At 43.7% G+C, this 12,739-nt stretch overlaps 2 protein-coding genes across 10 annotated transcripts in view; one reads left to right on the top strand and one right to left on the bottom strand.

Annotated features, from left to right (window-relative positions):
- The window catches only part of FOXN3 (forkhead box N3), a 226,303-nt gene that overhangs the window by 83,593 nt on the left and 129,971 nt on the right, over positions 1-12,739 (top strand). The gene's annotated exons all lie outside the window — the stretch shown is intronic.
- The window catches only part of LOC143830649 (uncharacterized), a 43,091-nt gene that overhangs the window by 19,860 nt on the left and 10,492 nt on the right, over positions 1-12,739 (bottom strand). The window contains exons 2-3 of one of the 3 annotated variants that reach the window (XM_077323449.1): positions 7,665-7,714; positions 52-4,550 (exon numbers count right to left, since the gene is read on the bottom strand). The exons of the other annotated variants lie outside the window; for them this stretch is intronic. Of the exons in view, the coding sequence (XP_077179564.1) occupies positions 4,547-4,550; positions 7,665-7,714 (54 nt within the window). The 3' untranslated portion in view covers positions 52-4,546. The remainder of the gene's footprint in view (positions 1-51; positions 4,551-7,664; positions 7,715-12,739) is intronic. 3 annotated transcript variants of the gene reach the window in all.

Below are 12,739 nucleotides of genomic sequence, written 5' to 3'. Positions count from 1 at the left end.
TCAGACATGACTCGGTGCTTGCACAGGGGATACCTTTACCTTTACCTTTACCTTTTCAAGAGCGCAGCTATGATGAGAAGTATTTACGTCTTAATTTAAATATTTATAATACTTTATTTCCTTGGTAACTCTGAACTCAAAGCAGTTTACAAACAAGCAAAACCACATTACAAATTGCATGGCAGCCAATTATATACTTCTCCACTATATGCAGGTGAACTGAAATAATCAGAAACTGCTACCAAGGGACTTTACAGACTAGGGCCTATTAAAAGCTGTTTACAGGGCTTGTAGGGCTAGAAGGAGCTAAGCCTATCTTGGTCAGAAGAACATTTCACAGTTTGGGGGGTGGGAACTGCTGTGGCCCATTCTAGAGTTAGGGTGTCAAGAGCCTCTTGTGGCGCAGAGTGGTAAGGCAGCAGACATGCAGTCAGAAAGCTCTGCCCATTAGGCTGGGAGTTCGATCCCAGCAGCCGGCTCAAAGTTGACTCAGCCTTCCATCCGTCCGAGGTCAGTAAAATGAGTACCCAGCTTGCTGGGGGGTAAACGGTAATGACTGGCGAAGGCACTGGCAAACCCCCCCGTATTGAGTCTGCCATGAAAACGCTAGAGGGCGTCACCCCAAGGGTCAGACATGACTCGGTGCTTGCACAGGGGATACCTTTACCTTAACGGGTGATGACTTCAAGAAGGAGCTGGTCAGACATTCTTGCTTGGTAAGTAGTGCCTTATAAAGGGAAAGGTACTCCTGTACATATATAGGTCCCAGGTCATTTCTGGCTTTGTAAGTCAAAACGAGCACTTTGAATTAAGCATGAAAACACTTTGGCATTCAAGGTATGCTGACAGCATCAAGTATGCATCAAGACTTTCCAACAGTTGGACAGCCCTCTTCTGTTTAGAGAGCCAGCTTGGTATAGTGGTTAAGAGTGGCGGTGTTTATTCTGGAGATCCAGGTTGGATTACCCACTTCTCCAGACAATAACCAAGCCATAGCATTCTGTATCAAATGGAGTCTCCAATTGCTTGAGTCTCAGTGCTACAGTTTAGGGCTGAGCCTATGGCCAGTAATCAGGGGGTGATGTTTGATGCCTTCTTGTCTATGGAGGCTCAGTTCACAAAGGTAGCCTGCGTGGCTTTTTACCATCTGCGCCAAGCTAGGCTACTAGCGCCCTACCTGTCCCCAGAACACTTGACCACAGTGTTCCATGCCATGGTCACTTCTAGATTAGACTTCTGCAACTTGCTCTATGCAGGCCTTCCCTTGTCTCTGACCCGGAAAGTGCCGTTGGTGCAGAACGCAGCTGCTTAGGGTCCTCACGAGATCATCCTGGAGGGTCCATGTCCAGCCTATGCTGAGGCAGCTGCAGTGGTTACCGATTAGCTTCCGGATCAGGTTCAAGGTTTTGGTTCTTGCCTTTAAGGCCATCTGCATATCTGAGGGACTGCTTGTCACCTTATGCCCCCTGCAGGGCTCTTTGATCTGTGGGTATGAATCTGCTGGTTATCTCCGGCCCCCGGGAGGCACGCCTTGCCTTGACCATGGCCAGGGATTTTTCAATCCTGGCCCCACCCTGGTGGGATGAGCTCCCGAAAGAGCTGTCAACGTTCGGCAGGGCCTGTAAGGGCCCCCCCATCTCTTGAAATGGGTATTTCCTCATCCCCAGCTCATATTTATGGAACAACATGGTGGTGTTCCTTCAGGGACTTGGCTAGGCTCTGCAGTTTTCAGTCACGGATCCATACATTATGGAGAATAAGAGGCATGGCGCTGCTTCTGTTTAACAGTTTGCTCACTGATGGTAGAAGCTGTAGTTGCTACTTTTAAATCATACTTTTGAAAGCAAGGAGCTGATAATATGCTTAAAAAAAAAAAAGCCGGTCGCTGCTCACTGTCTGTTTGGAAACATTGCTCCTAGCTGCCACAGATATTTCGCCTCTGGCTATTGATGCTATATAGTGTGTCTTCCCTCAAGCTACAGCTGAGTTCTTAATTTTGGTTTCATTGGGTGAGCCAATTGCAACTGCAAACAGAAGAAACTGTGGAGTGTTTGTATGTGGACTCCAAGTAGCACCCTACTGCCTGACACTGGGGACCCAGGACATAAACTTTGAGATTTTATGCCCTGTCAAACCTCTTGGAAAATACAAGCCCACAAGTGTGTCAAAGACCGCATTCCCTGATTTGAGTCCAAAATAACATGTGCATTGAGTCATCGATGTTTGGATTATTCCCGTTTTCAAAATGCTTTTTATCAGCTTCCAAATTTCTCTCCCCCACCCCCAGATAGTGCTATTCATCCCATATTAAATACATCAAAGGACACAAAAGTATGGAACTAATATATTGTTCCTTACCTGTGCAAGGCTTATATAGCATGTATATTGCTACTATGCAGCTGCGTCTTTTCTGCATCTGGGGTCATTTTAAAGGTACGCTGGTATAGAGAAAAGTAAATATGGTGGAAGAGCAGCCAGGAGAAGCAAAATAGCTAGAGCACCAAAGACAGGAAGGGAGGACAGGTCATGGTGGTTTGCAAACATGCTCTAAGAACACAAGAGCTTTGCTGGATCAGACCATTACATAGTCCATAATCTTGTCTCACACAATGGCTAACCAGTTCCTCTGGATGGCCAACAACTGGGCATAGAGGTTGAAGCTTTTCCCTGATGTTGCCTCCTGGCTCTGGGGTTGAGAGGACTAGTGCCTCTGAATGTGGAAGTTCTCCTCATTCACCATGGTTTACTAGCCTTTGATAGACTTATCCATTAATCTAATCCCCTGTTTGAAAATTCTTTGTTCCTGTCACCATGAGTACGTCCTACATCACTGAATTCTACATTTTAATCACTCTCTGGGTAAATAAGTGCATTCTTTTGCTACTCTCCTGTCTTCTGGTCCAGTAGCTGAATTTAGGTGATATATGGCTTAATAGATGAACTATCTTATATCTGAGTTCCTTAAGAACTCAGGTGTATGCTATCAGGACTTGGAGATGTATTGGTTTTTAATTTCCCCTGTAAGTCTCTGATCACTTATATTTGACTCAGTTCTTTGGACTCCCTTCCTGAAAATAGGGGCTGTGGCTTGCATGCATGCTCCACACTTTCTGCAGGGAACACAGAAGGAAAAAATGAATTGAGCTTTTCTGCCTTCTTTCTTTAGCAGTCCCTTTATTTCTTTTCATCCCAAGGCCGCACTGGCTGTTTTCCCGCTTTGGATATATTTTTTAAATGTTTGGTTTTTGCCTTGATGCTTTCAGCAGCCCACTCCTCAAAATTTCTGTTTACATAGCTAATTATTGACTATTGACTTGCATTTCTTCTGCTGGAGCTGGTGGTCCCTCCTCTTCAATTCATTGGGACAGACCTTCCAATTTTAAAAATAAGCCTCTTTACTTTTTATAGCTTCCTTGATTTGTGGCATTAACCACATAGGCCTTCTTTTAGACTTGGCAGTGCCTTTCCTGACCTGTGGATTGCTATTCTATTTGGGCTTCAATCAGTGTGGTTTTAAATAGTTTTTGAGCATCTTAGAAGAAGAGTTGGTTCTTCTTCTGAGGGGGCGAGGACAATCCTCTGGGTGATTGACCACCGTTTTATCAGGGAGGCAAGACCATTCAAATTTCCTCCTTTCTGTTAGCTTCCGGCAGGAGTCACCCCAGCTCAGTGCGTTTCCTTCCTCAGCTTAGGTAGACAGCTAAGTTGGCAGTGGGCAGCCCTTTGTATCCTTATTCTATCGAGTCTCTATTTCTCTAAACTCTGTCTAACCTACAGTATTGCGTGAACACTATTATTACATATCTAAGTGTGTTACACGCAGAAAGCAGAGTTGTTGCTGACACAGAAAAAGCTGGAAAAGATCACTGCAGCAGCGACAAAGGTAATACGCAGTAGGGCATCATTGCTAATGGAACTAGTGGCTCTAATGGGGAGCATGATCTCTACCCTGGACACGGTACTGTGAAGCAGGTTAAATTCCAGGTCCTTACAAAAAAATTCTCAGACCTTTTCAGGGTAAAAGTACCAGCAGTATTAAAGTTGAATTTACAGCAGTGGACGAAAAGCATAAATCTGAGTCATGGAAAGTTGTTTGAGATGCTGGAAGTGATACAGGTTTTTACAGGTGTCAGTCTGATGGGCTGGGGATCATCAGCAGAGGGCCACTCCAGACAGGGGACTTGGTCTGAGATGGAAAGCAGACTGCCAATCAATCTCCTGGAGATGAGAGCAGTCTTCTTGGCTCTAACACAGTTCATACAGCGCCTTCAACAGAAGGACTTGTTAATACGGACGGACAACATGGCTGCCAAAGCAATCAAGGGGGATCCAGGTCAGTGAACTTTGCAAGGAAACCTGGAGAGTCTCGAAGTGGGCAGAGATGCACCTCAGGTCTCTAAGAGTGAAACACATAAAAGGGAAAGGAAACGTGACAGCAGATTGGCTGAGCAAAACAACCGTGTCAGAAGAAGAGTGGCAACTAAAGAGATAAGTCTTTCAGTGGATCACAAACAGACTAGGGATGCTGCAGATCAATCTGTTTGCTTCACCTGCAAAGAGACAGACACAGAAATTCATGACCCGGTACTATCATCCAGAGGCCTCTATGTGACAGACGCTCTGACCAAGGACACTATGTTATGTGTTTCCACCTCTACTGGTCATACCTAGTCTGTTAAAGAGAATACTTCTTCTAGAAGCAGAAATAATTGTGATAGCTCCCTTGTGGCCAAGGAGGCCATGGTTCTCAACACTGAAGCAGTTAGCAAGACAATAGCCACTCACACTTCCAGTGTCTCCAGACCTGTTGAACCAAGGACCAGTCTGGCACCCGGAACCAGGATGGTTGAGTTTAACTGCATGGAGGTTAGGTGGGAAGGTTTACAACACTTAGGTTATAGTGAGGAAGTTATTAGTAACATTTAGTGAGTTATTAGTAACATTTTAGTGTCCAGATGGCACTCCACAAATAAAATTTACAATTATACATGGAAAGTCTTTGTGAGGTGGTGTAGAAGAATGAAGACCTGAGATTAAGGGTTAAGGAAGTCTTAGACTTCCTACAAGATGGAGTAAAGCAGAGGTTAAGGGCAGCAACCTTAAGAAGACAAGTCTCTTTGAACCACTACAAAAGGTAGCCTTAAACTTTCTAAGGCTAAAGACCCTGTTTTTGGTAGCCATTACTTCAGCCAGGAGAGTCTCAGAGTTAGCGGCAATGTCAACACAGAAAGAATTCGACATAATACACAAAGACAGAGTAGTGCTATGTCTGGATCCTTCTGTTCAACTGAAGGTGTCATCAAACTTTCATGTAACTCAAGAAGTGGTATTACCTACGTTTTATCCCAGACCAAAAAACAGAAAAGGAAAAAAAGGATGGCATTCTTGAGATGTGAGAAGAGCATTAAAAATTTCCTTCCATCACACAGAGCAGTTTAGGAATTATCAGGCACTTTCTGTGGCTGTTTCACAGCTGAACACAGGTGCAAGGATGTATGCAGCAGCCATAAGAAAAAGTTTAAGGGACTGTATAAGAGAAGTGTATAAGTGTCAAAGGTTACAAACACCAATAGGTCTAACAGCACACTCAGTGAAAAGCGCAGCAATTAAATCCGCCTTAATAAAAAAGAGCATCTGTAGAAGAGATTTGTAAGGCGGCCATGTGGTGCTCCTTCTCTACGTTCATTAAACATTACAAGATTCACTCCTGCAGTGCAGCCCAGGCAGCGTTTGGTAGGAGAGTGTTACAACAGGTGGAACAAGAGCAGTAAACCCAAATAGGGACACAGCTTGGGGAGGTCCCAGAGGATGTCCTCACCCCCTCAGAGGGAGAACGACGATTGGATACTTACCGTGAAGAGTCCTTCTCCTCTGAGGGGAAAAAGAGGACATCCTCATCTCTCCCACATCATCGTTAGAAATTAAGTAATGTATTTAAAATGTATTTAAAAAAGGCAAAAAAAGACTGAGGCTGCCATAACTGTCATTATTCTGTTTCTTTTCTATAATTCTGGCTATGCTCTTCTTCTTGTTAGTTGTAGAGTTAATAATATTAGTTAAGTTTAGATTGTCTGTCTGGAGGAAGGGTCCAATCCGAACCCTTCCTCATCACGGACACATCCCGCCCTAGAACCCCTTAGCCATTTATTTAGTCCGTGGCGCCCGCGGCACCACGGGAGGTTTAAAGATTAGCTTCTGCCTTACAAATTATGTTTTTGTAGTTAAGCAGAAGTTTGTTACCATCAAAATTCTGGAATGCCAACTTGCCCAAGTTTGTAAAGCAGAGAGTAGCAATTTTTTAAAAAAAGGAGAATCCTGTTTCTCCTACTAATATTGAGATCTGTTCCTCCTACAGAGTTTTGTAAGCCCTAGCAGTGTTCAGGCTGTCGTTTAGACTGATAAGCTCCAGGGTTGCCTTGATGGGTTTACACCTGGTACTTCGTTTCCTGGCTTAGCATCCAATTACCATCTGCCTGCTGTCATCTTGGCACAATTTATTTACTTGGATTTCTGTGCCCACCCTCCGATTTGGGCCAAGTTACAACACTTTAGAATTCAATAGGATAAAAGCCAACTGTCAAAACAAAAAGAGATGGATATAAAGGATTTAAACCCTACCACTCCTGCAGCTTCCTTAACCACAACCACAGCCAGCTCTTGAGAAGAAGACCTTCCAAAAACAGGGCTGGGTTTTGGCAAGTGCCAGATGGGAAGGCCTGGCGGAATTGCAGGGGCAACCCTTAAGACTTTTTCTGTCTACATTCCCATCGTTGCTCAGACTCAGTGGCAGGAGCATCTGAGGGCTGAAAACCCAGAAGGTTATAGTGAGTGAATAATGACTTTTTTGGGGGGGGGGGGAGGGGGGACTGTGTAGTCCAATAGTCATTCTCCACCTATCAGACTGGACAGGCTTGAATCTACAAAGGGATTATTACATCATGATTGTCTTGCCTTCTATCCTGGCCAAATCTTTGGCCAGCCCCTATGCCTGGATGCTATTGGGGTGACAGGGAAATGTTTTTGATATCTCCGATTTGCTACTTTTTTTGTTTTGTCTCGAGGAGGCAGAATGAATTGTAATAGTGGAGAATCACATTTATAATGCTTGTAGAGAGAACTCTGCAGGCAGAAAACTAAGGAAGTTGGGAACAGTCTGGACACAACTGCTTGTTGTTATATGTGTTAGCTTGTGGTACCATGGGGCCCCAAAAAATGAGCTGCCGTCTGAGAGTTTTAGTTCAGATCACAGAGTTTACCTTAAGTCAGGGGTAGTTAACCTGTGGTCCACCAGATGTTCATGGACTACAATTCGCAATTGCTGGCAGGGGCTCATGGGAATTGTAGTCCATGGGCATCTGGAGGACCACAGGTTGACTACCCCTGACTTAAGTAATCCATTCTCTCCCAACTTAGCCCCCCTTCCTGCACTGTAAAGATGCCACTGGCCTACATTACAGTGCGATTGTAAGAATTTCAGCAAGATGCTATAATCAAACAGTGTTCTGTTAATTCTTAGTTATTGAGGGGGAACATTTCATTGTGAGAGGATGTGGGGTAGGCTAACTGCAATATTGTAGTAAGTTCTGGAGACCTGATTTCAAGCGTCTGGTCTGGTCTGAAGTTTGCCTGGTGGTACAAAGTTTGCCTCTGGTAATTTAACCTACCTCATAGGGTTGTTGTGAGGATAACATGAGGAACGCTGCTCTTGAGAGTCCTGGAGGAAGGGCAGGATAAAAATGTTAAGGATATTGTTATGGATTACAGGAGAGCATTAAAAACAACATCCCTCTCCCTGCAGTCAAAATGGTGCTAAATATGCCCATTTTGCTAAATATCCGTATCTGTGCAGCAGAGGACGGAAATGATTCAAAGCATTGTTCCTACTGCTTAAATTTTTTACTTTTTTAAACATTACCTGTCCTCTGTAAAGCCCTCTCCTTTTTCTTCTGTTCAGTTACACCTAGCTTATAGGAACCATATTAGCTTTTAGTCTGGTTCCATTGGCATCCATTATAAGGTTTGAAGGATTGTCTCTACCTTTAAGGAAGGCACATTTTGAATTGCACCTTTGCATCCGCATCCTGGTTCTTTTCTTCGCAACACCCTTCCCACCTCCTAATTGGAATAGAAGTCTCAGATCTCTGGTCTTGTATCTGATGAAGACAGCTCTGATTCTTTTGAAAGCTCACACCTGAAAAAAAAAACCCTCTGTAACTTATCTTCCTGTGTTTGGACTGTGTTCCTCCTTCCAGCTCATTCTTTTCTGTGCTCTCGGAGAGGTTTGCTGTATGCCATGGCATTTTCATTTGTTGATTAGCAATGGGTCTGTCCTTTCACTGTTTGCTTGCAGAAGAGCAAATAAAACCAGCCAGCTTTAATGTTTGATTATGCTGCAGCTTTGTACTTTAAAGATTGGGCTATTGGTGGCATTCCCTTCCCTGATAGAACTGCTGGAGAGATGTTTTAATTGTTCTATCCTTGCATAAGGACATTTAGTTAACGCCATCTTGGGCCCACTATTGAGGAAAGGTGCTGTACAAAGGAGTAGAATGTGAGTCTCTTTTGAGCATGGCTCTCAGGTGGAAGGAAGGCAGCTTATAACAGTGATTTATGTACACACTCATACCAGGCAGCCTCCTCAGTGGTACTTCAACATCGTTCCATTGCCACTGAATGATGTGATTGTAATAATGACACAGGGCTGGCAGAATTACCCCCACTTGCTATGGAAACTGATTTGAAGAAAGCAAAACTAGGACACGTATTCATGCACAGAGTTAGTGGGCATAATCCTCTGAAGGGGTATGAGCTTGATTCAGAGGGGCCTTTGGTTTATTTCCTGCAGGGTGGTGGTTTGTAAGTAATAGTGCCAGAGCTCTTCTAAGGCGTTGGACTTAAACAAGTGTAACTGCTTTGGATGGGACTGGCTGTCTACTAGGCCTTTAACTCTCAAGCATTTTGGGATGTGCATCTGTGACACGCATCCTGTGTGGCCAGTAAGAAGCCTTTTCCTAATTGGTTCTGGCAGCAAGCTTATGAAATGTCTTATGGAGGTGGAATTTGAAATGAAAGGCAAGCATTGTTGAGTTGTGCATGTGTGCGATGCATGTTGTTTTCACCATTGTCTTAAAAAACATTCTTTGTTCTTCTGTATAAATCACAATATGTGTCACCCCTAATGTAAGAAGTATTGTCGATCTGGATTTAAAGTTGCCTGGTTTTTAATAAAACACTTAAATGTTTTCAAAACTGTTGTGCTGTATGTCAAAGCACTCATAACATTCTGCTATTTTAAAAACGCTTGAAAGGGAGTATAAAAAATCTATTGGCTGTATGAGTGGTAATATTGTATGTGAGATTACAGTGGATTTGAAGATAAGGGAGTGTGTATGTGTATTTAATACCAATAGCTGGCGTTAGATTTGTTTTTCTTTAAGAATTCCTCTGCAGTTATATTTGTTCAGCAAATAGCATCTCTCTGAACTTTCTCAGTGTTGAATCCCCATTTGAAAAGATATGCTATAGTAATAGGTCAGAACTTGTCCTATGTATAACCCTAAATACATTTCCTTGGAAATGCAGTCAAGTGAATTATGTTCATTGTTCCAAGTAAATACCCTCCTTGGGACCGTAGCCTAAGAGGATATCAACTGTACTCCTTAAACAACATCCCCGGGAGTTGTTCAGACCGTGGAATTGTTCTTTTAACTATTGAGTAGACTATATTTCAAGATGGGAGTGCCAAACTCTCATGGTTTATTTGGAACATTTTTGTTGTACCTTTCCATACAACTTAAAGAGTTCTCAATATTATACTGATATTGTGTGTTTTCTGGTTGGCTATCACAAGCAATGGCTGGAGGAAGGAGGAGCTGATGGGGGGGGGGGCTGGTTGGACTTGCAGAACCCACATGGAATCATGCAGAAACAACAGTCCAGCAAGAGAGGGACCCTGTGTCCGAATGGGCTTACCGGTGCAATGTGTGCAACTCATTGTTTAACAATTTTATGCACCCTCTGGCCCAGCTTGTTTTGAAGTTTCAGGCTGGGTTGTCACCAATATTGAAATGACACCCAGCTCTAGCTCCTGATGTATGGCCGCCTGGCCTCCTCCCCAAATAGATTCACCAGATGTTTGGAAGCCATTGCTGGATGGTTCAAGCAGAGTTGACTGAAACTTAACCCCACAAGATGGAGGCCCTGTGGCTGATCAGGAAGCGAGATTGCCCACTCTGGCTAGAGTGCAACTCGCCATCTTGCCCGAGCCTAGGAACTTGGGTGTGATTCTGGATGCCTCCCTATCAGTGGAGGCCCAGGTAATGAAGGTAGCTTGCCTGGCATTTTTCCATCTTTGCCAGACAAGGCTACTAACGTCCTATCTGTCCTATGATCACTTGGCCATGGTGATCCATACAATGGACACCTCTAGGATTTATTTCTATAACTTCCGCTATGCTGGCCTTCTCTTGGCCTTGACCCAGAAACTGCAGCTGGTATAAAATGCAGCTGCTAGGGTACACCGCAGATACACCATGGAGGGCCCATATCCAGCCAGTGCAGAGCCCATCTGCATTGGTTGCCAATTGTGGCACGGATCATCTGCTGGACCGCCTACCCTCCTTTGCCTCCTACAGGGCTCTTCTCGCTATGGGTGAAAACTTGATGGTGATCCCTAGCCCACGAGAAGTCCTGGCCCCAACCTAGTGGAATTTGCTTCCAGGAGAGCCGAGGACCCTGTCGGAGCTTTCTCATTTCTGTAGGGCCTGCAAGATAGAGCTCTTCAACCAGGTCTTTGGGTGAGGCCAGGGTAATTAGACCTAGCCTCCCCCCCCCCCATTGGATAGAACAGCTCCTACTCCCTGATTCTATCTGTACCATCTATCCCCTGAGGGGAATGGGTTGGGAAGTTGTAGAGTGGGGGGAGGTTGTTTTTTTTTGTCGACAGGGTAGGATAGATTATTTTATTGGGGTTTTACTGTGGGGTTTTAAATGAGTAACCAGCCACCAGCCAGCTTGCTGGGAGTGCCGGGCTATCACTCAAATTAAGAAAAACAACAACAACATGAAGGCCAGTTTCAAATCCGATGTGCTTTAAAAGTTCAAAATAACATTAAGGAATAATGCAATTTTAAAAATGCTGACTAGATAAATTTTGTTACTGGGAGAAGTTAGGTTTTACAAGTGTTTGCAAAATGGAAGGGGTACATCATGCCTGCATTGTTGATGCCTTTAATCTGGAGGAAGCAAATTCTTTATCAAGTTCCACCCACACCCCAGCAGGTGAGCCAAAAGGAAAGTAAGTAAAGTGTGCTCTGGAGTCACAACTGACATATGGCAACTTTATGAAGTTCCACCTCATGGGTTTCCAAGGCCTTCCTCTGAACCACGTTCCGGTCATGTTTAGCTTCCAAATACTGACAAGATCAGGCTAATCCGTTACTAGATGAGAAGGAACTGATGAGATTCAAATAAAAAAGTGATTGCTTGCAGGGGAGCATTCTCTTTGAGAATGCATAGGATAAAGTTGGCTATTTAAAGTAAATGCTTTGTTCTCCCTTTGTAAGTGGCAGAGCCTCTCTGCCCTCAGCAATCCCTAGGCCTGCTGATTCATCAGGACAAAAATGGTTACAGTAGGCTCAATTTGTTAAATTTCTTCTCTTCAACATGTTCATTTCCAGCAGCACAGACATTACTAAAGTTTACAGATCTCTAGGAGCTGTAGCACATGACTAGTGCAGGAAGCTGCTAAATCCATAATGTTAAGTTCATTTAATTTTTTTTTTACATCCTTCAGTGAACAGCAGCTACATTATTTAAGCCAATGTTCCTTCCCCAAAGTGCATTTTTGAGAGATTATTGCATACCTTGGGTGCACCAAAAAGCTGAAGGCAACATTTCTTTAAGCATTCGAGAGCTGCAATTTCCTCTGTGGTGCATTGCCCGGAACGTCTAATTTGATACGAAATGGACATTTTTATAAAGATAGCAGCAAAACAGTCCTGTTGTCGCATTTATCATGAAATTATTATTGGGGGTAGGGGGAATTATTTAGAAACCTTGAAAACCCACCCACACAGAGAGAGACAGTTTTATTGTGAAAGTACATCCATAATTCAAAACAGCAGTCCTTGATGGAAATTCGGTTGCTGAAATAATGCACGCCAGATAATCCAGTGCTGGCTTTTGGCCTATTAATGTCTCCCAGCCCCAGTCTCTGGTTTCTTGGATTTGGTATGCCAGTAAGATTAGTTTTTATGGCAGCTGTGATAGAGTCAATTCCATTAGGACAATGAGGAGCCACAAAACTGCTACTCTTTTAAAATCTCAGGAGGGTGAATAAGCTTCATGTTCTCATGGCAACCTTTTTAATGTGCTCCCATCACCAGATGCATGGCCAAAGTCTTCACAGCTGAATGCCTGAAGTCAATGGGAGACCAAAATGGTTAGCTTCTCTGAATTATCCATCTGCCTTCTCTGTTTTGATGATATGATGTATACTTCAGTTTTGCAAGCATCCATGTGAGAAAAGTTTGGATGCTCCGTTTGCAAAACAAGTCAGTAGGGGCAGTAAGGCTTTGTTAGGCTGAATGAGTGTTTTGCAATATACAAACAGTCAGAAGTTTACATACACAAAAAATATTCCTTGGTTTTGTGACAATGAGATGCTGGATGGAAGGAAGGGTGCATGCATTAAAAAGAAGGCATGTTTTCTGATAAGTTTTCTCTCCCTTAGCGCTGA

The sequence above is a fragment of the Paroedura picta genome, chromosome 2 (assembly GCF_049243985.1).
Source record: "Paroedura picta isolate Pp20150507F chromosome 2, Ppicta_v3.0, whole genome shotgun sequence".
NCBI classification, from domain to species: Eukaryota; Metazoa; Chordata; class Lepidosauria; order Squamata; family Gekkonidae; genus Paroedura; species Paroedura picta.
This window is presented reverse-complemented; position numbering and strand designations above follow the sequence as displayed.